Source organism: Procambarus clarkii, chromosome 75 (assembly GCF_040958095.1).
Source record: "Procambarus clarkii isolate CNS0578487 chromosome 75, FALCON_Pclarkii_2.0, whole genome shotgun sequence".
Lineage (NCBI taxonomy): Eukaryota > Metazoa > Arthropoda > Malacostraca > Decapoda > Cambaridae > Procambarus > Procambarus clarkii.
In genome coordinates, this window is record NC_091224.1 from 19,593,288 (window position 1) to 19,618,876 (window position 25,589).

A 25,589-nucleotide genomic window follows, 5' to 3' on the forward strand; every position below is an offset into this window, starting at 1 on the left:
TACACAGAAATCACAGTAGCGTGATGCATCAAATGAACAAATAGTCGACTAAGGCGTGTCTGGGATCATCCTGGGCACAGGTTCAAACCCTCATCATGGCCCTTGTGGATTTGTTCGTGTCTCTATTTTCTGATGGTCATAATAGGCTGAATGACAGGGAATGAGTTCATTAAGCATATCTATTAATATGCCTAACCAATATATAATTTTTTATTTAATATGTCACATTAATTTTTTTATTTCTCTGTTTTAGGTTCTTTTGGTGGTTGGTGGACAGGCTCCCAAGGCTATTCGCAGTGTAGAATGTTACGATTTTAAGGATGAAAGATGGTTTCCTGTGGCTGAAATGCCAACAAGACGCTGCAGGTATGTCCAATTTTAATTTAATCCTATTTCTTTTCTCATGCTAAAGGTAATTAAAATGTCTGTTTTCTAATGTCAATATAAATGGTGTACAATATTTTATGCATTCAAATCTAAGAATACACTGATATTTATTTTGACTACCTGTACACATTTGATACTAACTAGATAAATGTACCATATTTAATACTGGTAAAGCAATCGTAATGTTTTCGGAAGGATCTGTTCAGGAGTTAAGAGAAAAAGCCCTGAAGTTACAGCCCCGCTCCTGTGCCAGGTAAGTCCACTATGGGCTCACCATAGTTTCGAGTATCTTGAGGTTATCTTGAGATGATTTCAGGGCTTTAGTGTCCCCGCAGCCCGGTCCTCGACCAGGCCTCCACCCCCAGGAAGCAGCCCGTGACAGCTGACTAACACCCAGATACCTATTTTACTGCTAGGTAACAGGGGCATAGGGTGAAAGAAACTCTGCCCATTGCTTCTCGCCGGCGCCCGGGATCGAACCCGGGACCACAGGATCACAAGTCCAATGTGCTGTCTGCTCTGCCGACTGGCTCCCGGCTTGAGTAGCTGAATGTAAAACTACTACTACTACTACTACTACTACTACTACTACTACTACTACAACAACAACAGGAAAAAAGCTTATTTTCCCTATATGGTGTATTTCAGTAAATTTGTTCCCTAAACATTTACCATACAGTATTTTCGTCTTGCATAGAGTTGATGTACAGGCATACCTCAGAATAAGAGTTTAATCCGTTCCTGGAGACGCCTCGCCTTCCGAAAACTCGCATTCCGAAGTTAATTTCCCCATAAGAAATAAAGGGAAATGAATTAATCCGTTCCTGACTACCCCAAAAACCCCACATCAAACTAAATTTTTATACCTAATTCATCTAAATAAACCTACAAAACTGTGTTCCAGTTATTACTTACCTTACTGTCGAGTGCTGTAGGCGTATGGAAGATGGTGAGGAGGGGGGAGGAGGAGAGGAGTTACTGTTTGGAAGGGGAGTCCCCTTCCATAATCACATCACATAACCCCATGCCTTGTAACACTATGGATACCACTTCTCTTTCTAAATTTTTCAAACCAGCCCCTGCTTGCCTTAAACTCTTTCTTATCTGCATCACTCGTTGCAGGGGTATTCTTTAGAAGGTCTTCGTGCAACACCCTGGCTTTCTCACAAATAATGGCCTCCGAAACACTATCACCCCTCAACTCCTTGTCGTGTATCCAAATTAATAACAACTTTTCCACTTCTTCAAGTATTTGTGCCGTTAATGTTCTTACTCCTTTTGCCACTTTAGCACCCATAATCTTATTTTTCTTCTTAAGTATAGTGCATATTGTTGATGTGGCTTTGTTGTACTGCCTACAAAGTTCAACAACACGTGTACCGTTCTCATGCTTCCGAATGATCTCTTGTTTCTCCTCTATTGTCATCCTCACAGGAGCTTTCTGGCCTTTATCCTTACCACTGGCTTTCTTGGGACCCATGGTGAGATATATAATAACAAATTGTATAGACAAATCACCAAAAATCCAACAAAACACTGAAAATCCGCGAGAAGAATTGATGTGGGGGTAGTCACTGAGCGCCAGACAATAATAAACTGAGGGGCGGAGGGGCGACGAACGCGCTAGGTCGGCTGTACGCGTATCAACAAACTCGCGTCCAAACTCGCCTCCCGAAGTAACCCTCGCCTTCTGAGACAAATTTTTGGAGTAAATACACCTCGCCTTCCGAAAATCTCGCATACAGGGACAATCGCATTCCGAGGTACCACTGTACTTGGTTGTGTTCTTGTACAACTATATGTAATGTACTTCACAACCATCAACAAGCAATGCTCAGTCAAAAAGAGGCTGCCAAGTATCATTTGGCTAATTGCTAGTGGACCACCAACAGATGTTAACAAGTAAAATGAAGAATAACTAGAAAAATCCTGTCTCAAATTCAGACAGCACAGGTAAAGTTGATTAAAAGGGGAGATACAGAGGACCACATGGTTTGTGAACTTGAGTTATCCGAAAGTTCCAGTTTCTCAATTGGGGTTGGGAAGTCATGCTACACAAACTAAGTTCGGGTAGGAAGCGGTCCGCCAAGCCTCAAGCCAGCCCATGGTGATGGGTGGGTGGGTGGGTAGGAGATGGTCCACTCCAACCACTCTAGAGTGCTTTCTACCCAGTGACATCACAGATTCACGGCCTATTGTTCCTATTGTTTTGATTTGTCACGAGGCTGAAGTGTTCATTCTGTGACTTTCTTTTACATACCTGCACAATCGAGGAACATCTGTGCACCATGTCGGCTCCAAATGCACACATTGCGTCAGTGATGGCTGACTGGTGGGTGAATGGATGGGGGAGCTTAGGTGGGAGGCAATATGTGAGAGAGGGGGAGAATTAGTGAGAGGGAGGGGGAGGGAGAAATGCTAGGAGGTAGGCAGGAAGGTAGGGAAGTAGTGAGAGGCTGGCAGACATGTTCTTTTGAGGAAAGGCAGAAAGAAAACTCAGACGACACTATAAAAGAAGAAAAAAATAACGAAAATGCTTAAGCAGACACGATTTTCCCGTCAAAGAAGGAATAATTTAAATAGGGAGATTGAATAAATCGAGCGGAAATTGAAACACTCATATCAAACTGAAGAAAACCGATTAGAACAGAAAGCAATTCAGGAAATAAATAAATATCCTAAATACTTCTTTACATATGCAAAATCAAAAGCAAAAACCACTGCCAGTATTGGACCTATTCATACAAGTGAAGGTTCTTACACAGAGGATGACAAAGAAATTAGTGAAATCCTAAAAAAAGCAGTATGAGGACATGTTTAGAACTCCAATAAACAACATGAAAGTGGAGGATCCAGACAATTTATTTATGCGAGATATCCAAACCCCTGTAAATATAACTGATATCAACATGCACGTACTAGACTTTGAAAGAGAAATTGAAAACATGCCTATGCACTCGGCTCCGGGTACAAATTCATGGACTTCAATATTTATAAAGAAATGTAAAACGCCGGTAGCACAGGCACTCGGTATGTTGTGGAGGAAGAGCTTGGACACGGGGGAGATACCAGATGCACTTAAAGTAGCAGACATAGTCCCTCTACACACGGGAGGGAGCAGAGCATTGGCAAAGAATTATAGACCAGTTGCACTAACGTCGCACATAATAAAAGTATTTGAGAGAGTGAATAGGAGTTGGGTCACCAATTTCATGGAGACCAATGACCTTCACAACCCAGGCCAACATGGATTTTGAGCGGGAAGATCGTGCCTCTCACAGCTACTTGATCACTATACAACAAAGTCACTGATTCATTAGAAGAAAAACATAATGCTGATGTGGTATACACAGACTTTGCAAAGGCTTTTGATAAATGTGACCATGGAGAGAGAGCTCACAAAATGAGGTCAATGGGAATAACTGGTAGAGTAGGACGCTGGATACTCAGTTTTCTGTCAAACAGGACACGGAAGGTAATAGTCAACCAAATAAAATAGAGTCCAAGCGCAGTTAAAAGCTCTGTACCTCAGAGTACAGTCCTTGCACCACTGCTTTTCCTTATCCTCATATCAGATACAGTATAGAAAAAAATACAAGTCACAGCTTCGTATCATCCTTTGCAGATGACACAAAAATCAGTATGAAAATTACCTCGGCTAAAGACATTGAAAAACTTCAAGCAGATATCAATAAAGTTTTCGACTGGGCAACAGAAAATAACATGTTTAACAGTGATAAATTCCAGGTACTCAGTTACGGTAAAAATGAGGACCTTAAACATAATACAGAGTACAAAACACAATCAAATGTGCTCATAGTAGGAAAACAGCATATAAAGGATTTGGGAATAATGATATCTGACGACCTAACGTTTAGGGAGCATAACCAAGCAAATATTGCGTCAGCCATAAAAATGATCGGATGAATTACGAGAACTTTCAAATCCAGGGATCCCATCACAATAGTCGTACTCTTCAAGTCACTTGTGTTGTCCCATCTTGAGTACTGCTCAGTACTCACTTCCCCCTTCAGAGCAGGAGAGATTGCAGAAATAGAGGGAATACAGAGAACATATACGGCATGCATAGATACGATAAAGCACCTAAATTATTGGGATCGTCTCAAAGCCCTCCAAATGTACTCGATAGAAAGAAGACGAGAGAGATATCAAATAATATACACGTGGAAGATACTGGAGGGCCAAGTACCAAATCTACACGGTAAAATAACAACGTACTGGAGTGAACGATATGGAAGAAAATGCAGAATAGAACCAGTGAAGAGCAGAGATGCCATAGGCACAATCAGAGAACACTGTATAAACATCAGAGGTCCACGGTTGTTCAACACCCTCCCAGCGAGCATAAGAAATTTGCTGGAACAACAGTGAACATCTCCAAGAGGAAACTAGATTGTTTCCTCCAAAGAGTGGTGGACATGTGGGCCTGCGGGCCGCTCCAAGCAACAGCCAGGTGGACCAAACTCTCACAAGTCAAGCCTGGCCTCGGGCCGGGTTTGGGGAGTAGAACAACTCCCAGAACCCCATCAACCAGGTATCAACCAGGCATGCAGGACAGGCTGACAAGCATGCAGGCAGGCTGGAGCCTGGCTGATGAGCCTGAGTGGGAGGCAGACAGCCAGGCTGGCAGAGAGGGAGGCAGGCTGGCTGGCAGGCATTCACGGAGGGAGGGATGTATGTTGAGTTGAACTACGTGACCAGTGGAGCAGAGCGTGTATGGGATGTAGGGGGAGGTCTGTCGTGGTGGGGGGAGGGACGGCTCACTCCGATAAGCCTATCACACTTGACCCCATTTGCCAGATTTTTCTTAAATTCTGGATGTACATAATCATATATATTTCAGGAGGGAGCCCCTTCGGCTCCCCGGAGCTTACTAGGCTGATATGCTAATGTCAGACTTTGGCATCAGTCATGTGTATGGAGTTCTATGGGCCTACCGGGGACCACGAGCCAGAACCTGGCCCCCTCAGAAGAGGCAAGGAGAGCAATGGCCTATAAAAACCCTCGAGTGGTTGGAAGCATTCTGTGTCTGCCATCGACCGGGTCAGGCACTCAGAAAGGTAAGCATCCCAAAACCGGGGATGCTTATCTTTCATTCTTTCATTACATTCAACGCCGGTTTTTTGGTTACAGATTTTGTTTAGTAATATTATTAGGATAATTAAAAGTTATAAAAATATTTGTTTCACGAATGCTTTATTGTATTAAATGGAGATTCTTGTTCTGGCAATCTACTAAGCTAGCCACATTGGGGGAGGGAGGGCAGCAGTGATGGTGTACTGTCTCCACTCGATCATCCGGACTATATGGGAAGGACCCCCAGCCGGATTATCACATTTTTCGGATAATGGTACTTTTTCACCTACGAGTCCAAAAGTGACCATTTCCAACTATTTTTATACTACAAACAACATAATTTGAATTGCCTTGCCACATACAATTATTAAATATTCAACTAGAAACCTCAACTTACCTTGTTGGTGTTCGTCTTCTTGATTGATGCCACACATCTTGAAGTTAAAAATTCTTAACAATTTACGTAATCTATACTAACACAACACTAAAATTAACACTTAAAATTACTGTACAGTTCATTAAGCTAAGTTAGTTTTGACTGCCAGCTGCTGAAGCCTCACTGGTTGAGGGCATTTGGGTTGCCTGTGAGGCCTCACTTGTTGAAGCGCTTGCATGCCCTCACTTGTTGAAGGCGCTTGGCTTGCCTGTGACGCCTCACTTGTTAAAGGCGCTTGCTTGCGCCTCACTTGTTGAAAGCGCTTGGCTTGCCTGTGGCGCGTCACTTGTTGAAAGTGCTTGGTTTGCCTATAATGCCTCACTTGTTGAAGGAGCTTGGCTTGCCTGTGGCGCCTCACTTGTTGAAGGCGCTTGGCTGCCTGTGACGCCTCACTGTTTGAACAACACGTAACTTGTCTTGAATTGCTAGGACAATCTTCTTCCTCTTAACACTTCCAGAACGATTGATGCTGCTACCAGACATATTCTTGGCCAAAAATGTTCAAAATTACTATGAAAATTAAGAAAGTTATTTAAAAAAATATTTCACTAATGGCGCAACACTGTGAGGCCGCACTGGTTGAGGTGTATAACTGTGACTTGTCTTTTATTGTTAGGACAACTTTCTTCCTCTTAACACCTCCAGAACGATTGATGCTGCTACCAGACATAGTCTTGGCCAAAAATGTTCAAAGTTACTATGAAAATAAAAAAGTTATTTAAAAAAATATTTCACTAATGGCGCAGCACTGTGTATAACACGAGGGACGGACGCACATGGGTTGACCAGTGTTGGACAGGTCCACTTGGGGCAGCCATAGCGTTACGTAGGCCGCCAGGAGGAAAAAAATTCACAATATTTTTGAAGGAAACTTCAGCCTGTGCACAATGCTTTTAGGAAACTTATTTATTTGTTATTACATAATTACTAGTAGTTATTTTATTTGTTTTTGGCTATGATTAATTGTTCTAAAATTAATGGTAATTCCTGTACCCAGGTAGTCCCTCCTGACGCACCCCTCCCACCCTCCCACCCTCCCAACACCACCCACCCACCCCACCCCCACCTACACCATGCGCCTCGAGTCTCGGGCAGACGGGATTAATACCGTATGGCCCGCCTCATGTTTTCATATACGGACAAAGGCACGATTATCCGGGGGACTGACCGGATAGTGTAATTTCTGCAGAAAACCTGCTTTAATCCGGTCCCTGTGGCTATTTTGGCCGGATATTGTGATAACTTTATCCGTTCACGATTTTGGCCGTATAAGGGCGTTTTTCGGATGTTCGAATCCCGGATAATCGCGGGGTTACAGTACTTACAAAGTTGTGCTTGTGGGGTTGAGCTCTGGCTCTTTGGTCCCCGCTTCTCCTGAGGGAGAAGTGGATTAGGATTTCTCTTATTGGTGAATGCAACCAAAATACTGACAAGTTTATGCAATGAATCTGTCGATTTGTTCCCTTCGAGTTTTTCTCTCCATTTTCCTCCATTTCTCGTTTACGAATATAAACGATAACAGGCGTGTCTCGTCCCCAAGGGGTCCAGAAACCAAGTGGTACCCTGTAACAGGAGCAACCGAGTGGAGTGTCCTGCTCAGAAAGGAAATTTTCATCTACACTACAAATTATTTCTGAGCTATAATACTTTGTTCCCTTACTTAGTCAAGGGGACCCACTTGAGGTTCCCTGAAGCTATCACACTGATTCAGTGCAATACTACTAGGTGCCATCATGTGAGGTCACGAAAACTTGTAAGCCGTACTCTAGAGTACAAATTCGGGAAACTCGAGGACTGGGCCACGGGGACGTAAAGCCCCGAAATCATCTCTAGATAGAACCTCGAGAGAGAAGGGTATCTACAACTTCTTTTCTGGGGGAAACCCGTTGAGGCTCCCTGAAGGAAGCCTCAAGGGGTTTCCTTCCCTCCTATCACACTGATACAGCACCATACTGCTATGTGCCATCATGTAAGGTCACGAAATTTGTAAGCCGTACCCTAGAGTACGAACTAACAAAAAACATCCTTATTTATTTACAGTATGGGTACGTTACTTTAAACTAAGGATGTAGAACCAATGGGCATTTCTGGGGGAAGCATCTTATTTTGAGGTTATCTTGAGATGATTTCGGGGCTTTTAGTGTCCCCCCGGCCTGGTCCTCTACCAGGCCTCCACCCCCAGGAAGCAGCCCGTGACAGCTGACTAACACCCAGGTACCTATTTTACTGCTAGGTAACAGGGGCATAGGGTGAAAGAAACTCTGCCCATTGTTTCTCGCCGGCGCCTGGGATCGAACCCAGGACCACAGGATCACAAGTCCAGTGTGCTATCCACTCGGCCGACCGGCTACCTTGTCATCAAGCATCGTTGGCTTCCCAGAGCTATCCAGGCTGATATGGATATATTTGCTTTCTGGCATCAGTCAATGTGCATGGAGTTCTTGCCTACCAGGGACCACGAGCCAGAACCTGGCCCTCTCAAGAGAAGCACGAGGAACAAATAGAAACCCCCTGGAGCATTCTATGTCTGCCATCGACCAGGTCTGGCACTCAGAAAGGTAGGCGCCTCAAAACAAACCCCTATTCTGGTAAAAATATTGCTATGGAAAACTGAATTAGGGGACAGAACTCCCCAAATGAAAATTAGCAAACTGACATAACATCATTACGTTGCCGTGCCGTGCCGTGCCGCTCTCTGCGCAACCCCCTCTTCCCTCCCCGGGAAGGGGAAGGGGGAGCCCCAGACCCTCACGCCGGCAATCCAGCCGTCCAACAGTAGCACATCAGTTCTTGGCTGATGTGCTGCTGGTGAGGTCTTGTGCCTCTGGCTCCTGATTTGGTCTCGGTTTCTGTACCTTGTGGCTTGGTCTCTACAGGTGGTGTATCAGCCAGGAGTAATATTCTACTATACTCGGGCTGCATGCGCCTAGGGTTTCCTTCTCTAGGTACCAGGTAAGTACTGCCCTTGGGGCTTGGAGCCACTTTCCACAAGTCGCCTTGAGATCTACCTCTGCTGTGTCTTTTACTGCTCCGTACTTAGCCGTCCTTGGAGTCGGCTGGGGGTTTTGTTACCCTCGTTTGCCTCTGGGTAGGAGGAAGTTTTTGTTACTGGTAGGGGCGCAGGGTATTACACAGCTAGTTATCACCTATTATAGCAGCCAGCTCTGATCTGCCTGGGTATGTTGTCCTCTTGCAGGGTTGTTCTTTTGTTTTTGTTTTCCTGCCTGGTGGGGGGGATCTGCCTTTGGTTGGTTACCCCCTATCAATAATTAGGGTCTTCATATATAACCTGTGTTCTTGGTGATACCCCTTCTAGGCTCCCGTGAGTGGACACGTCCCGGTGGTTCAGCTTTTAGAAGTTTGCTTGGTATTCTTGGGCACCGGTTCGCAGTACCCTCATAACATCACACATAATAAAAGTGTTTGAAAGAGTGATTAGGAATCAAATTTCTAGTTTTATGGAAGACAATGAATTGCACAATCCAGGACAACATGGATTTAGAGCGGGAAGATCCTGTCTGTCACAGTTACTCAACCACTATGACAAAATCACAGAAGCCCTAGAAGAAAAGCAAAATGCAGATGTTGTATACACAGACTTTGCAAAGGCGTTCGACAAATGTGACCATGGGGTGATAGCTCACAAAATGAGGTCAATGGGAATAACTGGAAAAGTAGGACGCTGGATACTCAATTTCCTGTCGAACAGAACACAAAGAGTAACAGTCAATCAGATAAAATCGAGTCCAAGCGATGTTAAAAGCTCTGTACCTCAAGGTACAGTCCTTGCACCGCTACTGTTCCTTATTCTCATATCTGATATAGACAAAAATACACGCCACAGCTTCGTGTCGTCCTTTGCAGATGACACAAAAATCAGCATGAAAATTACCTCTGCTGAAGACATTGAAAAACTACAAGCAGATGTCAACAAAGTTTTTGATTGGGCAGCAGAAAATAACATGATGTTTAACAGTGATAAATTTCAGGTACTCAGGTACGGCAAAAATGAGGATCTGAAACATAATACAGGGTACAAAACACAATCGAATCTTCCCATAGTAGGAAAACAGCATGTCAAGGATTTGGGAATAATGATGTCCGACGATCTAACGTTTAGGGAGCATAACCAAGCAAATATCGCGTCAGCCAGAAAAATGATCGGATGGATTACGAGAACTTTCAAATCCAGGGATCCCATCACAATGGTTGTACTCTTCAAGTCACTTGTGCTGTCCCGTCTCGAGTACTGCTCAGTACTCACTTCCCCCTTCAGAGCAGGAGAGATTGCTGAAATAGAGGGAATACAGAGAACATATACGGCACGCATAGACGAGATAAAACACCTAAATTATTGGGATCGTCTCAAAGCTCTCCAAATGTACTCTCTAGAAAGGAGACGAGAGAGATACCAAATAATATACACCTGGAAAATACTGGAGGGTCAGGTCCCAAATCTACACAGTAAAATAACAACGTACTGGAGTGAACGATATGGAAGAAAATGCAAGATTGAACCTGTGAAGAGCAGAGGTGTCATAGGCACAATCAGAGAGCACTGTATAAACATCAGGGGTCCGCGGTTGTTCAACGTCCTCCCAGCGAGCATAAGAAATATTGCCGGAACAACCGTGGACATCTTCAAGAGAAAACTGGACGGTTTTCTAAGAGAAGTTCCGGATCAGCCGGGCTGTGGTGGGTACGTGGCCCTGCGGGCCGCTCCAAGCAACAGCCTGGTGGACCAAACTCTCACAAGTCGAGCCTGGCCTCGGGCCGGGCTTGGGGAGTAGAAGAACTCCCAGAACCCCATCAACCAGGTATCAACCAGGTATCAACCAGGTACCCTGCCTGGGTTTACCCTTGGCGTGTTACCAAGGCTAAGGGCTGTGGAGAACCTCACGGGGGCATTGTGGTCCGATGGATGAGACCCTCGAGTCCCCTCTTGCTTCGTGCGAGGTTGATGGTTGCTCAGTCCCCTTGTTTCAGGGGTGGCAATCACCAGTTGTGCCTCTGCCATGCTGCTTGTAGTCGTGCGACGCTTATTGTTTGCATGTGCTCCAGTTCACCCAAGCTACTGATCGTGATATGAGGGTGCAGGCAGTAGCCGAGTTGCATGCTAGGTTCAGGTTGCTGCAATGCGATAGGTTGGTTGCTTCCCCGGATGTCCCGAGATTGCCCCATTTTACTTATAGGGACCCGAACTTTTGGGTGGGAGTCGTTTCGACTTTGGTTTGTCCACCCCCTCCATGTTCTTCCTCTTCTATTGTGCGTCCAGTTTCTCTCCACCTTGCTTCTGGCTCCAAAATGTCTGAGGGTTTCCAAGTCGGAGCAGGGTATAGTTGGTGTTAAGACTCGGGTGGTCTTGGGAGTCCCTCTTCCAGGTTTGTGGCGGAGGCATTAGAGCCTGGCCCTCCAGCTGGAGCATCTGGGTCTGACCAGTGGGCCCTTTTCGTTGCTGCCTTTTCTTTAGAGGCCGGGGTGTTTGGAGGACGGCTCGGGCCCGGGTCCTTGGGGTGAGGTTCCCAGGGCGGGGGAGGGTGTTGACTTGGGGAGGAGGGGGGGGGGGGGGATGGGCCCCATTGGACCCTGCATGGGTTTTTTGTACTCTCAGAGCAGGGTACAAAAACCCTTTTCTTTCGTTCCCTCCTCGTTCGAACTGGATTTGGCATCTACCCCTCCCCCCAGGATTGGTTCCACCCTTCCGGAGGTTTTCAGCTATCCGTGTCCCATCCCATGTGGTGTGGGAAGCCCTTGCGGCTTACCTCCATCACGACCCGGATTATGCTTTCGTGATGATCCGTGTTCCTTCATGTATGGATCTTTGTGTCCTTACTGGGTATGTTAGTATTAGTATTAGTGGCCCTCAGGCCACTAATACTAATTAATTCAGGCAAATCTTTCATGTATGACATAATTACCAATAATCATCTTCTTGAAGGTCAAACTCTCTTATTGTCACAAACATTTAAAGCTGTTGTACTCTTCATGGTCTCTTCATGCGACTGTTCTCTTCCCTGCCTCCACATCCTCACAATCACCTGTTTCCTACTTTCATGTGGTAGGATGCCATCACACTAGAAGAAATGAGAGGGCAAGTAGGAAACCTATCTTGAGGCGATTTTAGGGCTTAGCATCCCTGCGGCCCGGTCCTCAACCAAGCCCCCCCGTTTTGTTACACATCCCCAGGAAGCAGCCCATAGCAGCTGTCTACTACCAGGTACCTATTTCCTGCTGGGTGAACAGGGGATCAGGGTGAAAAGACTATGCCCATTTGTTTCCGCCTCCGCCGGGGATCGAACCCGGATCCTTAGGATTACAAATCCTGAGTGCTGTGCACTCAGCCGTCAAGCCCCATACCATAACATGCAGGCAAAGCATCCACAGCTGCACCCCATCACTTCATATTACCACGTGTAAGATGCTTCCTCTGAGTTATGATTTAAAAAGTCAAGCTTTCATACCTGACTAATTGATTCCATAAAGCCCCACCTTCACAACCTTTTAAATTGTATATACTGTACTTCTCTTCCTTTCATTCCATACCTGTACATATGCACACATAAGTTGTTTTTAAGATTAATCCAGTTAAGAAATCTCTAAAATTATGGTGCTGATCTTTATATAACAAAATGGGGACTCAACTGGTAGATTTGTTGATGAAACTATTGTCATTCTTTTATGTTTTTATATTGCCCTCAGATGTGGCATAGCTGTGATCAATGGGAAAGTATATGCTGTTGGAGGGTTCAACGGATCTTTACGTGTGCGTACAGTAGATGTGTATGACCCAACTCGGGACTCTTGGTCTTCCTGTGCCAGCATGGAAGCCCGACGATCAACACTTGGTGTAGCAACACTCAATAGTTGTATATATGCTGTGAGTATTGATTAGGTTGATAAACTAGCTGTTATATGAAAATGTGCCCTTTTAAAGGTCAAATTAATTATATATAAGAATGATAGCATATGTTGTACTTTAGTACAACATACAATATATTGCATCTCTAAATACAGTATTCAGATTCTGATTTGGAAACTTTTTTTTTAATAACATTTACAAATCATTACAATACTAACTGGACTAAACAAGTGTATAAGCAGTCTAAATCAAGCTTACGCATTAATTATACTGTTATAATTTGATGTGGTGATATACTGTATAGTGAAAAAATAAAGTGTAGTTTACCAATAGAGCAGCTACACAGACAAAATTAGGATAAGACAGTTTAAAGAACTACTATACACTAATCAAACACTCATAAGGAGTATGATTTGACATAAATAAGAGTGTCATGGAAAGAAATTTAATGATTACTCAACTGGGAATATGTAATTAGGATACGTATTTCAGGTGGGCGGCTTCGATGGGTCTACTGGTTTAAACAGCGCAGAGATGTATGACTCCAAAGCTTATGAATGGCGAATGATTGCGCCAATGTCAACTAGACGGTCATCGGTAGGAGTTGGAGTTGTGAGCGGATTTCTCTATGCAGTAAGTGTATAATATATCAGTATAATACTGCATCTCATGTTTTAAAAAAAAGTTAAGAAGATTTTGAAAACAAAGATCTTTTTGAAAGAATGCAAGTGCTGTAAGGAGGCTGATGGAAAAACTAGTGGTAACATTGAAGATTAATATGAGAGAATGTTAATTGATGGAAAAAATTAGTGGATTTGTAGAATATGAGGGTCTGATGGGTGCAAATGATGGTGGTGGTGGTTTTACTGATGTGAGAAGTTTAAAAGACAGAGGACCAGCATATGTTCATAAATGAATGAGTTAGGTGCAACAGTGAAGGAGATATGTGGAAAAACCAACAAAATATTATAGTTGTAAAAAATGGGAGAGATGGCGAGTAGACATTCTAGAATCATCAGTCTTTTAAGAGAAAAGTGTATGGTAGCATAGTAACTGAAAGAGCACATGAAATAACTGATAAAGTGGTCATTGATGAACTAGGTTCATTATGTGTTGGATGTGAGTGTGAGTGTGTGGATCAGCTATTTGCATTGAGGTAGCTTGTGAAGAAGGTATGTGAGAAATATTGTTTTATGTAAATTGTGTATATATTATAGACTCTGAGACAGCATATGATGAAGTTAGTAGAATTCATTTATATGCATATATCTCCATGTATGTTGTACATATATCTGTTACATGTATATATCTCCACCTTAGGTGTATGCCAGAGATGTAGGTCTCCTTGAGTGTTCAATGTAGGATAGGTACTAGGCCTCATGCAGTTAAGCAACTTTTTGGGGAAAGCTCCACTCTAACTCCTTGTTGTTAGTCTCCTGACTAGCTCCACCCATCTTGAGTCACACCAGGCCCTTGTGAGTCATTAAAATCCTACCAGGGAGTAGTGGCAAAAACTTAGCCCCATCACAGAGGCATAAAGAGCAACAAATTCATGATTACCCTAACTGAAAAATAAGCCACCAGAAACGTAGTGAAACAAAACAAATGACAACAAGGCAAACAATTTGGAAAAGACACCAAATACTAAAGTCATTTGTCTACTAGCACCACTTGACCACCACCAGGTGGTAGCACTGGGGAGCTACAGCTGGTGATGCCCCTCAGTTATTTGCCTGGGCCCAGATTCACGAGACTGTTCCACAAGCACTTACGAACCTGTGCTTCTTTCCTCAAACTTTGGCGGCTTTGTTTACAATTATTAAACAGTTAATGAGCTCTGAAGTACCAGGAGGCTGTTTATAACAATAACAACAGTTGATTGGGAAGTTTTCGTGTTTGTAAACTTTTTAATAAATGTAACCAAAGGCGTCAAAGATTGAGGAAGGATGTACACGTTCGTAAGTACTTGCGTAACTGCTTCATGAATCTAGCCCCTGGTTTTTCCACATAAATGTTGGCCATCCTTTGGAGTCTGTCCTGCAGGGGTCATTTGCTTGTGTTTTCTGGGGAGCCTCTTGTGGCCCCCTGAAGCTACTACACTGATGGAGTGCGGTATACTAGGTGCCATTAGTTGTGGCGTTCTTATTGGCCTGCGAGCCAGAACCTGGCCCTCACTCAGAGAGGTACAGGCACTATGGCTTGTGCCATAGTGTCAGTGGCACTATGAAAACCTTTTATGTGAAGTTATTCTCATCAGCCACCACCAAGGGAAGGCACACACAGAAAGTCAGAGAAACAAAACAGACTACTGCCTGGTTAGAAACAAAACTGCACACTCAAACCCACCAAAATAACTTCCCGACAATGTAAACATATGATAGAAAATTTGTGAAACAAGCAGTTGCTTTGCCCCACACCTCCACCTCATTTGGGGGAAGGGAGGCAGGCAGGCCGGGTCAGCCGGCAGCTCCACCATCAGTTTTTATGTTGATGTAGATATCACAGCTTTTGTTGGTGGTTTTACTCTGTCACGGCCTGACCCTTAATATTCTGTCATGTGTTTGGCCGTGTCCCTAGGCTATATTATCTTCAGGTTGTATCGAGATGATTTCGGGACTTAGCATCCCCGTGGCCCTGTCCTCGACCAGGCCTCCTTTTTGTTACGCACCCCCCAGGAAGCAGCCCATAGCAGTTGTCTAACTCCCAGGCACCTATTTAATGCTAGGTAATAGGGGCATCAGGGTGAAAGTAACTCCATTTGTTTCCGCCTCCATTTGGGATAGAACCCGGAACCTTAGGACTACGAATCCAAAGCGCTGTCCACTCGGCTGTCAGGCCCTTACAGGGGATGGTACCTACCAGAGGCTAGTACATGTACTCTGGTTCTATAGTTAATTACATTTGTTTGACTAGGGAAGTTTGATTGATATTAGCCTGCTGGTAAAGACCAGAGAAAATCCCCAATGGAGCATAGAAACACCTAAGTCAAATGACACAGAAATTTACAAGTAAATAACAACCTACCTGTCTGTCTGTCTCTGTCTGTGTCTGTCTGTCTGTCTCTGTCTGTCTGTCTCTGTCTGTCTGTCTCTCAAACACACACACACACACACACAAAAACACAAACAAATTTGGGATTATTTATGCAGTGATAAGTCTAATGTCTTCAAAGTTAATAAATTAAAGTGAAGAACTGATACATTCTGGGGAAAAAACTCTTCTGTATTTCATACTTAATGCTTTCTTACGATAATTGCTGTTTCATATTGTAGCAAAGTCTGGAAATGACAAAATCCCCTGTGATGGAAGCAGCATTAGAATTTCATATTATTTTAGGTTGGTGGATATGATGGAGCATCAAGGCAGTGCTTGGCATCAGTAGAATGTTACAGTCCAGAGTCTGACGTGTGGACTTCTGTAGCAGAAATGTCAGCACGCAGAAGTGGAGCAGGCAAGTACCTTCATATGTTCGCTGGTAACCATGCTACTACTTTTAGAGCTTTTGCAATAGTTTAAATATGCTTGAGTTCAAAACCCATATCTCTTCTGTTTCCAATAATTTACTGAAGAATTATTTGAGTTTGTAGGTTTGATGCTGTTATAAATTTGAAAGTGCGGTTTCTCTAATGTCGCTACCAACATGGATTTCATAGATCATATGGTATTTAGAATATTATACCAATCGAAGTGTCCCATTTCACTGTTGGGAATAGAGGAAAAGAGGAATGTGATCCAAGTCTGCCTCTTTCTCATAGACCATTGTTCAAACTACAAAGTTTGAATTTTGTTTTGGGTATGAAACCCTCAAGATTTTTTTTATAATATAATTGAAGGTATTTGAAGTATTAACCTTGTATTTAAGAAAGGTGTAAAAAATCTAGAAATTGACTATTTATTTATTTATACGTATATTTATTTATAAGAAGGTACATTGAGTTTGTGAGAGTACATCTTCTTGAGGTTATCTTAAGATGATTTCGGGGCTTTTTAGTGTCCCCGCGGCCCGGTCCTCGACCAGGCCTCCACCCCCAGGAAGCAGCCCATGACAGCTGACTAACACCCAGGTACCTATTTTACTGCTAGGTAACAGGGGCATAGGGTGAAAGAAACTCTGCCCATTGTTTCTCGCCGGCACCTGGGATCAAACCCAGGACCACAGGATCACAAGTCCAGTGTGCTGTCCACTCGGGCGACCGGCTCCAGATACTTTTCAAATGCAGTACATATTTTCTCTTTACTTACCTACTAGTATAAAATAAAATACATAACATGGGTGTTCTTACATTCTTGCTAAGTCACTAACTTGCATAGCGTTTCGGGCATATTTCTACTAAATCTGCCCGAAATCAAAACTTCAACAGCCATGAAGACGACAGCTCCACCTAGCAACATTCTAGCAAAGGCTACTGAAGCCCCTCTCCTCTACTCTGGTTCCAGCTCATTCCACTCTAGAGGCTTCTTGCAACTCCTCCAACTCGGACACTTCAGTAGACATTACTGACACTCTCGCCAAGCCAGGTCACCATTTCTCCATTTCTTCAACCGAACTCGGGGAGGGGCAAACAGCAAATACAATTCGTACGCAGAGGGGGGGGGGGGAAGAAAACCCCACTACTTGTAACAGTAAGTCCCGCTCAGAGGGTAGAAAAACTCGGGCAGGGTCCAACAGGGCCCAAGGGCCCCCCAAGTCAGCCCTTCCACCACATTGGGCCCCGGGGCCAAGTCGTCTCCCAAACCCCCAGCCTCAAAAGAAGAGGCCGGTGCAGCCGTAGAAGCTTAGAAGAAATGGGGGCCCACTGGTCAGACCCAGAGGCTTCGGAGGGTGGAAAGACTCGAATGCCTTCGTCGCCCGCTCGAAAGGGGCATCCCCTGAGACCGCCCGAGTCTCAACACCATCTAAACCCTGCCCGAGTCTCGACACCATTTAAACCCCGCCCCGTCCTTGAAACCCTCAGACGTTTTTGAGCCGGAAACAGGGGGAAGGGGACCAGACCGAACCACAGCAGGGGAAGGACGAGAGGGTGTGGACTCGACCAAGGTTGAAGCGACCAACACACCCAAGTTCGAATCCCTATAACCAAAACGGGGCAGCCTCGGGGCATCTGGGTCAGCAACCAATCTAGCGCATTGCAACAACCTAAACCTAGCATGCAATGCCTGCGCCGCCTGCACCCGAATATCGTCATCAGTAGACTGGGTAAACTGAGTCATCAGCAACAAAACTCGCAGGACTCCGGGTCGAAAGTATCACCAACCCAGCAGGCAGCATGATGAAGGCAAAAACAATGAGTCACCCTGAGACAAGGAGACAGCAACCCTCAAACTCGCATAAAACGAGGGGAAACTCAGTGGTCACATCCATCGGACCCACACACCCCCGTGGGAATTCCCAGGGGTCCTGAGACGGAATTCACGCTCGGGAAAGCCCGGGCAGGGTATTGCTAACCGGCACCCAAGTCTACCAATCAAACTTCTAAGTAACTGAACCCCCCAGGATGTGTACGCTCATGGGGACCTATCAGGGGGGTACCACCAGAACAGAGAAGTGTATGCAATGCACACAGGGAGCAACAACAAAGACAGACCCCCCCCTACCAGGCAGGAAAACCAACAGAAAAATAACCCTGCAGGAGAACAGCGTACCTAGGCGGAATAGAGCTGGCCGCCATGAGAGGTGAAAACTAGCTGCGCAGTACCCTGTGCTCCTACCAGTGTAAACAAAGGATCACCGCAGCACACAAAGGGCGGCCGAAAGTCGAGCAGCAAACGACCCAGCAGAGGCAGAACCCAAGGATCTTAAGGAAGGAAGGCCCCAAGCCCCAAGGGCAGTACTTACAGGGCACCTAGGGAAGGGAACCCTAGGCGCATGCAGCTCGAGTAATGAAGAATTACTCCTGGCACGCATACCCCCAAGAAGACAGCCACCACACCATGCAGGCACCGAGCTGAGCACCAATGTCAGGAGCACACGACTTTCGCCTAGCACATCAGCCTTAGAACTGGGTCTGGGGCTTCACCCTTTTCCCCTCCCGGGGAGGGGGGGAGCTGCGCAGACAGTGGTGCGGCGATATGGTGACGTCTCGCTCATTTTTGTTTGGGGAGTTCTGTCCACTAGTTTGGCTCTCAGTAGCAATTTCTTAACCAGAATAGGGGTTTGTTTTGGGATGCCTACCTTTCTGGGTGCCATCCCTGGTCAATGGCAGACATGGAATGCCCCCAATTACATAAGGGGTTTCTATAGGCCATTGTTCCCTTTGCCTCTGGGGGGCCAGGTTCTGGCTCGTGGTCCCTGGTAAGCTGAACTTCAATTGCTTGATGCCCCAGACTAATATAACACTTATCAGCCTGATAGTTCCATGGGAGCCATAGGGGCTCCCAACAGAAATCTTAATCATATGATATATTTCTTGATATATTTCTTTAACAATTCAAATATATTAGCTTACTACTCGTTTAGTATTAAGTGTTACCCCTATTAAACATAAATGTTTTAATTATTTTCAAGTTATTCCTGAAATGCACTATGTATTAGTAACTCTATATGAATTACATTAAATTATTTTACATACTGTACATTATAGTCAGTCTTGTTTTATTGAAGGGTTTGGGTAAGATACTATAAGGATTCATAAACTCGTGCTGCTTTACTAGCTTTATTATTATTTCAACTCATAATTCAAATATTATATTGTATACTGTAATGTGAATAATGTGCATACTGTATTAGCAAAGCGAGATACAGTATTCAATTTACCACACTCAAATGGCATTGATATAGATATGCATACTGTAAATATGCATATATATTTGCTGTATAATTATATATAAAATTATGTAAATGTAAATTTATTGCATATTTTATATTTACATAAATTTCTGTAAAAGTATATGGTAAATATAAATTATGTATAAATAATATATAAATAATAATATAAACATAAAGTTGCTGTATAATTTATATCCAACCTTATATTTATACTTGTGTAGGTGTTGGGGTGCTGGATGGCCTTCTGTATGCTGTTGGGGGCCATGATGGGCCACTTGTCAGGAAGAGTGTAGAAGTATACAATCCTGATACCAATGGTTGGAGTCCTGTTGCAGACATGAACCTTTGTCGTAGGAATGCCGGTAAGATGTTTTTCATAGTTTTTCCCTTAGTCCTAGCATAGTGATGTTTATTGGTGATTGCTTATGTTGATCTCTGAGTGTGTTCATATAGTTTACTATATACATACATACAATTTTCAAATGTACTATTTTCATATACAGTGGAACTTCGGTTTTCAAATGCCCCTCTTTTCAAATTTTTTGGTTTTCGAGCTCAATTTATTCGTAAAATTTGACTTGATGTTTGAGGTTCGTCTCACTTCACGAGTTTGTTGATGCGCTAGGTCAACCCATGCGTGTGTCGCAGACCTCAGTTTACCAGTGTGTCCTGCTTAACCCTTTAGTTGCGCAAGACATCATATGATGCGTTGAGTGATTTGCAGTAACTTGTGCTCGGCATCATATGATGTTTTGGAGTACAGCGCAAGATTTAAACGGCCCGCGGATACATGGGGTTCACCACACCTTCATCAGGGCTCTTGTAAACAGACGCAATTTAAAAAAAAAATCGTGGGCCAAATTCCTGAGTGTGAGGGGCCTCAGTATCGAGTGAGCTACCAAGCCTGACGCACGCAGCATGAGCTCACAGCACTGTTGTTCAGCTTGTGACCACAGCATCGCCTAAAAATGCCATAATATACATGTTCTTGCTATTATTTAGCAATGATATTATTACAGAAGACCCCTGACCGTGATAAAACTGACCAGGGTTCTGATAATAGCAGGATTGTGGTGATATTTAGCGCTGTGCTCCATGGAGGGAGGAGTAATGCTGTGGGAGGGAGGGTGGTGGCGTTGTCTTCTGATTGTGTGTAATTACCTAAGTGTAGTTACAGGATGAGAGCTACGCTCGTGGTGTCCCGTCTTCCCAGCACTCTTTGTCATATAATGCTTTGAAACTACTGACGGTCTTGGCCTCCACCACCTTCTCCCCTAACTTGTTCCAACCGTCTACCACTCTGTTTGCGAAAGTGAATTTTCTTATATTTCTTCGGCATCTGTGTTTAGCTAGTTTATATCTATGACCTCTTGTTCTTAAAGTTCCAGGTCTCGGGAAATCTTCCCTATCGATTTTATCAATTCCTGTTACTATTTTGTATGTAGTGATCATATCACCTCTTTTTCTTCTGTCTTCCAGTTTTGGCATATTTAATGCCTCTAACCTCTCTTCGTAGCTCTTGCCCTTCAGTTCTGGGAGCCACTTAGTAGCATGTCTTTGCACCTTTTCCAGTTTGTTGATGTGCTTCTTATGATATGGGCACTTGTATATTATTTATATATATATATATATATATATATATATATATATATATATATATATATATATATATATATATATATATATATATATATATATATATATATATATATATATATATATATATATACTGTATATATATATATATATATATATATATATATATATATATATATACTGTATATATATATATATATATATATATATATATATATATATATATATATATATATATATATATATATATATATACTGTATATATATATATATATATATATATATATATATATATATATATATATATATATATATATATACTGTATATATATATACTGTATATATATATACTGTATATATATATATATATATATATATATCGGGCCCTACTATGCAGGGCCCGATTTGCCTAATAAGCCAAGTTTTCATGAATTAATGTTTTTTCAACTACCTTACCTAACCTAACTTTTTCGGCTACCTAACCTAACCTATAAAGATAAGATAGGTTAGGTTAGGTAGGGTTGGTTAGGTTTGGTCATATATCTACGTTAATTTTAACTCCAATAAAAAAAAATTGACCTCATACATAATGAAATGGGTAGCTTTATCATTTCATAAGAAAAAAATTAGAGAAAACATATTAATTCAGGAAAACTTGGCTTATTAGGCAAATCGGGCCTTGCATAGTAGGCCGAGAAGTGCGTTCTGGCTACTAGGTACGACATATATATATATATATATATATATATATATATATATATATATATATATATATATATATATATATATATATATATAACTGAAAACTCACACCCCAGTTGCATATAGTCCTGGGGACCATTCAGGCTTGTTCGCATATATATATATTATATATATATATATATATATATGTCGTACCTAATAGCCAGAACGCACTTCTCAGCCTACTATTCAAGGCCCGATTTGCCTAATAAGCCAAGTTTTCATGAATTAATGTTTTTTCGTCTACCTAACCTACCTAACCTAACCTAACCTAGCTTTTTTTGGCTACCTAACCTAACCTTACCTATAAATATAGGTTAGGTTAGGTTAGGTAGGGTTGGTTAGGTTCGGTCATATATCTACGTTAATTTTAACTCCAATAAAAAAAAATTGACCTCATACATAGAGAAAAGGGTTGCTTTATCATTTCATAAGAAAAAAATTATAGTAAATATATTAATTCAGGAAAACTTGGCTTATTAGGCAAATCGGGCCTTGAATAGTAGGCTGAGAAGTGAGTTCTGGCTACTAGGTACGACATATATATATATATATATATACTTTTTTTTTTTTTTTTTTTTTTTTTTTTTTTTTTGTGGTTCTCATCATTACTACTGTATAAGTACAGATACTACCAAAACAGGAGGATGGGCTGAATAAAAGCTTAAAACAAACAATGTTGACTGTGTTAGAAATACTAATCAAATAAAAGTCTGTAATAATGGGGTATCCTTGACCTGTTTCATATAAAATTTCCATAATATATTAATGAATAGTCTTAAAATTTCAGGAGTTATTGCGCTGACTGGGTTACTTTATGTTGTCGGAGGTGATGATGGCACGTCGAATTTGGCATCAGTGGAGGTCTACAACCCCAAAACAGATGTGTGGACACTGCTACCGGCACACATGGGCATTGGCAGATCATACGCTGGTGTAGCTATTATAGATAAACCGGGCTTCTGAGATGAGGCAGAGGGGGCAGGGGAGTGACTGCTGTGATTATTGAGATAAAAAAAAATTTTGTATCATACAGACTACATTAGCATAATTTTTGTACACTTAAGTTCTGTTGAGATTATTTTAGTTATTACAGTCCTTATTCTATTCTGTGTACCAGAGCCTTGGACAGCATGGCACATGCTTGCAACTCTAAATAATTCTATTTTCTTGCACAGTATTCTACATTAATAATGTTACTAGCTGAAGAAATTATTTAGCACCATTTTTAGTATTTGTGTTAATTGAGGAGCTTTAATTGATAAGATAATGGTTTAGAATAGAGGGCCAAACTGCTTTAAAGAAGAATAGTTTATATTTTTTTATTTTTTACTTTCATATGGAAAATATGGTACAATTAAATAAATTTATGGTAAAAGAAAGTATCATTTTGTATCAATAAGCATATTTTTTCAATATATAATATTTTTACATGAGAATTTGTTCAAAACTGTACTAGGATATGAATGAGTCATTTGCATGGGACCAAAAATTTGATGAGTAAAAACAAGTGAGCAATTGCATCTGGAAACTCTCATCATTCTTTAAGTTTTTCAGATCTTTTAATGGGTAAGCATTAAATTAGGGTCTAACTTAAATTTCTAATAGCAAATGAACATTCTAGTAATTTTGTTTCTTAATTAACTTGATAAGTTAGCTGTATGAAATGTACCCGTGCCTTTATTCCAAGTTGTAAGATTCTAAAGTCAGCATTTAGCAGATGACTGACATTATTTTTTATTCAATGAATAAGGTGTACCTTTATGCTTCTAGTTTTTTGGCTTATACAAAAAAATATTGCTTGCAAAATAAATTGTTTATTTTAAAGCACATAAATGGTCCTTTAAGAAGATTGCACTGCATCACCATAAGTATATGACTACTAATTATGTAGTCTAATCTAATGGCAAAAAAATCCTTTCAATTTCATTTACATGCAGGAATATTTATACAGTACATATACATATTTTTGGAGCCGGGTAATTAGGTCACCAATTGGGGCAATATTTGTAATGCCGTGTACTGGTAGTACTGCAGGATCTGCCTTGAGGTACTGTATTAACAGTTAACTCCATTCATTAAGGCTATCACCAGTAAAGTGAGACAGTATAAATCTCCCCATTTGGCTAGATTCGTCTTAACCAGTTTGGTGATTCATGACACACTGGCAAGGATGTAATTGTACTATGAAAACTAGCTTAAATCAAATTAGAAACTTCACTTCCCTTTGGTGGACACTCAGGACCACATGTCTGTCAGCCCAAACTAACCATTTTGCAATTACATCTTGTATTTGTTTAATAGTTTCTTCATATAGTAAAAGTTGAGTAACAGTTTTACTGTGATTTTCCAAGCAAACCTCCACTGTTAAATATGAGCAATATATAAGTACCAGAGAATGAACATTATAAAATCATGTTTTTATGAATTGGTTCAGAATAACTTAAGGAATACAGTTGCAAAAGTTATGCAAGAAGGAAATATTGAACGAGTTGATAAGTTATACATGTTTATGACTGAATGAACTATCATCACCAATAATGTGTAATAATAATAATAATGCTTTTTTGAAGTTATTAATAATGAGATTTTTTAAGTTATTGCGAGAGACTTAAAATCTATTGTCGAGAAAATTTGATTGCTAGAAAATAACCTAAAATATCTGAGAATGCTAATTGGCAGCTTTTTTCTTTAACATCTAGGAACTGTGTGCATGTACTCAAATGTACAGTGCATCTACATATGTATTGGTTAATTATAATTAAAAAAAAAGAATTCAGGCCTATAAAGAGGTTGTTTAGCATGTAACTTATTCACGGATGCATGTGATAATGAATATTACAATCATTGTGATAAGAGTGATAGTTAATCAATTCATGAGAGCAAAGGTGATAATTGTGATATATGATGAACATTGTCCTATGTGTGCTCACCTAGTTGTGCTTGCAGGGGTTGAGCTCTGGCTCTTTGGTTGTGTGTGTGTGTGTATGTGTGTGCATGAATGCTTGCTTATATAGAAAGAGCATCTTGGCAATTTTTCCCCCTTTGTCTCTTTAGTTATTCATTGGTTAAATCTTAAGTTTCACTGAAACTGAGAGAGATGCGTGTTGTTGGAGATGGTGTAAGACTTCATGTTGAACCACTTAGTAATATAATGGGGGGAAATAATTGTAAAGTTGACATAATGGGGAAATAATTGCAAACTATATTATGAGGGAAGTGATTGTAAACCACCGATATAATTAATTTTGTGTGATTTCTGGCAATTGTAAATGTGTTTTTGTTTAAAAGAGCTTTTTATGTTACAAATCGCTCTTATAAATGAAGAACTAATGAAAATCTGAAAAATTAAATGCCAGGTAACCCCAGGTGTTAAAGCTTAGAATCTCTAATATCTATTCAAGACTGTTGAATTATATGATTACCAATGAACTGGGTATTCCCGACATTTATTTTTTAAATAAATTGTGCTATTTCATAATACATTTTCTTTACATTGTTGAACAATTAACAAAAGGTGCTACAGTTTTAATTGTGATATAAACTCATAATGTTAATGATTCCTTTGTGGGGAATTGTAAAAACATTATTATATCCTTTTTTAAGGGTGCAATGTTTGAGTTCAGTAGTTGGAAAAATGTTCCCCAAAAAACAAAATAAAAAATGTACACTTTGTACATTACAGTACAATACTGTGTTTATAAAAT

At 41.6% G+C, this 25,589-nt stretch overlaps 1 protein-coding gene across 1 annotated transcript; it reads left to right on the forward strand.

Annotated features, from left to right (window-relative positions):
* The first annotated feature begins 237 nt into the window (after positions 1-237).
* LOC138356883 (kelch-like protein 3) lies at positions 238-25,363 on the forward strand. The gene is made up of 6 exons (XM_069313250.1): positions 238-366; positions 12,620-12,797; positions 13,272-13,412; positions 16,116-16,230; positions 19,767-19,907; positions 22,673-25,363. The coding sequence occupies exons 1-6, from the start codon at positions 347-349 to the stop codon at positions 22,846-22,848; spliced, it is 771 nt and encodes a 256-aa protein (XP_069169351.1). The 5' UTR covers positions 238-346; the 3' UTR covers positions 22,849-25,363.
* Positions 25,364-25,589: the final 226 nt, after the last annotated feature.

Bases quoted from the DNA above. Each gene is read 5' to 3' on its own strand.
- LOC138356883 (XM_069313250.1), top strand. From the start codon at position 347: ATGCCAACAAGACGCTGCAG. The intron at 367-12,619 runs GTATGTCCAATT...TATTGCCCTCAG, and splicing joins ATGCCAACAAGACGCTGCAG to ATGTGGCATAGCTGTGATCA. The intron at 19,908-22,672 runs GTAAGATGTTTT...TTAAAATTTCAG, and splicing joins CCTTTGTCGTAGGAATGCCG to GAGTTATTGCGCTGACTGGG.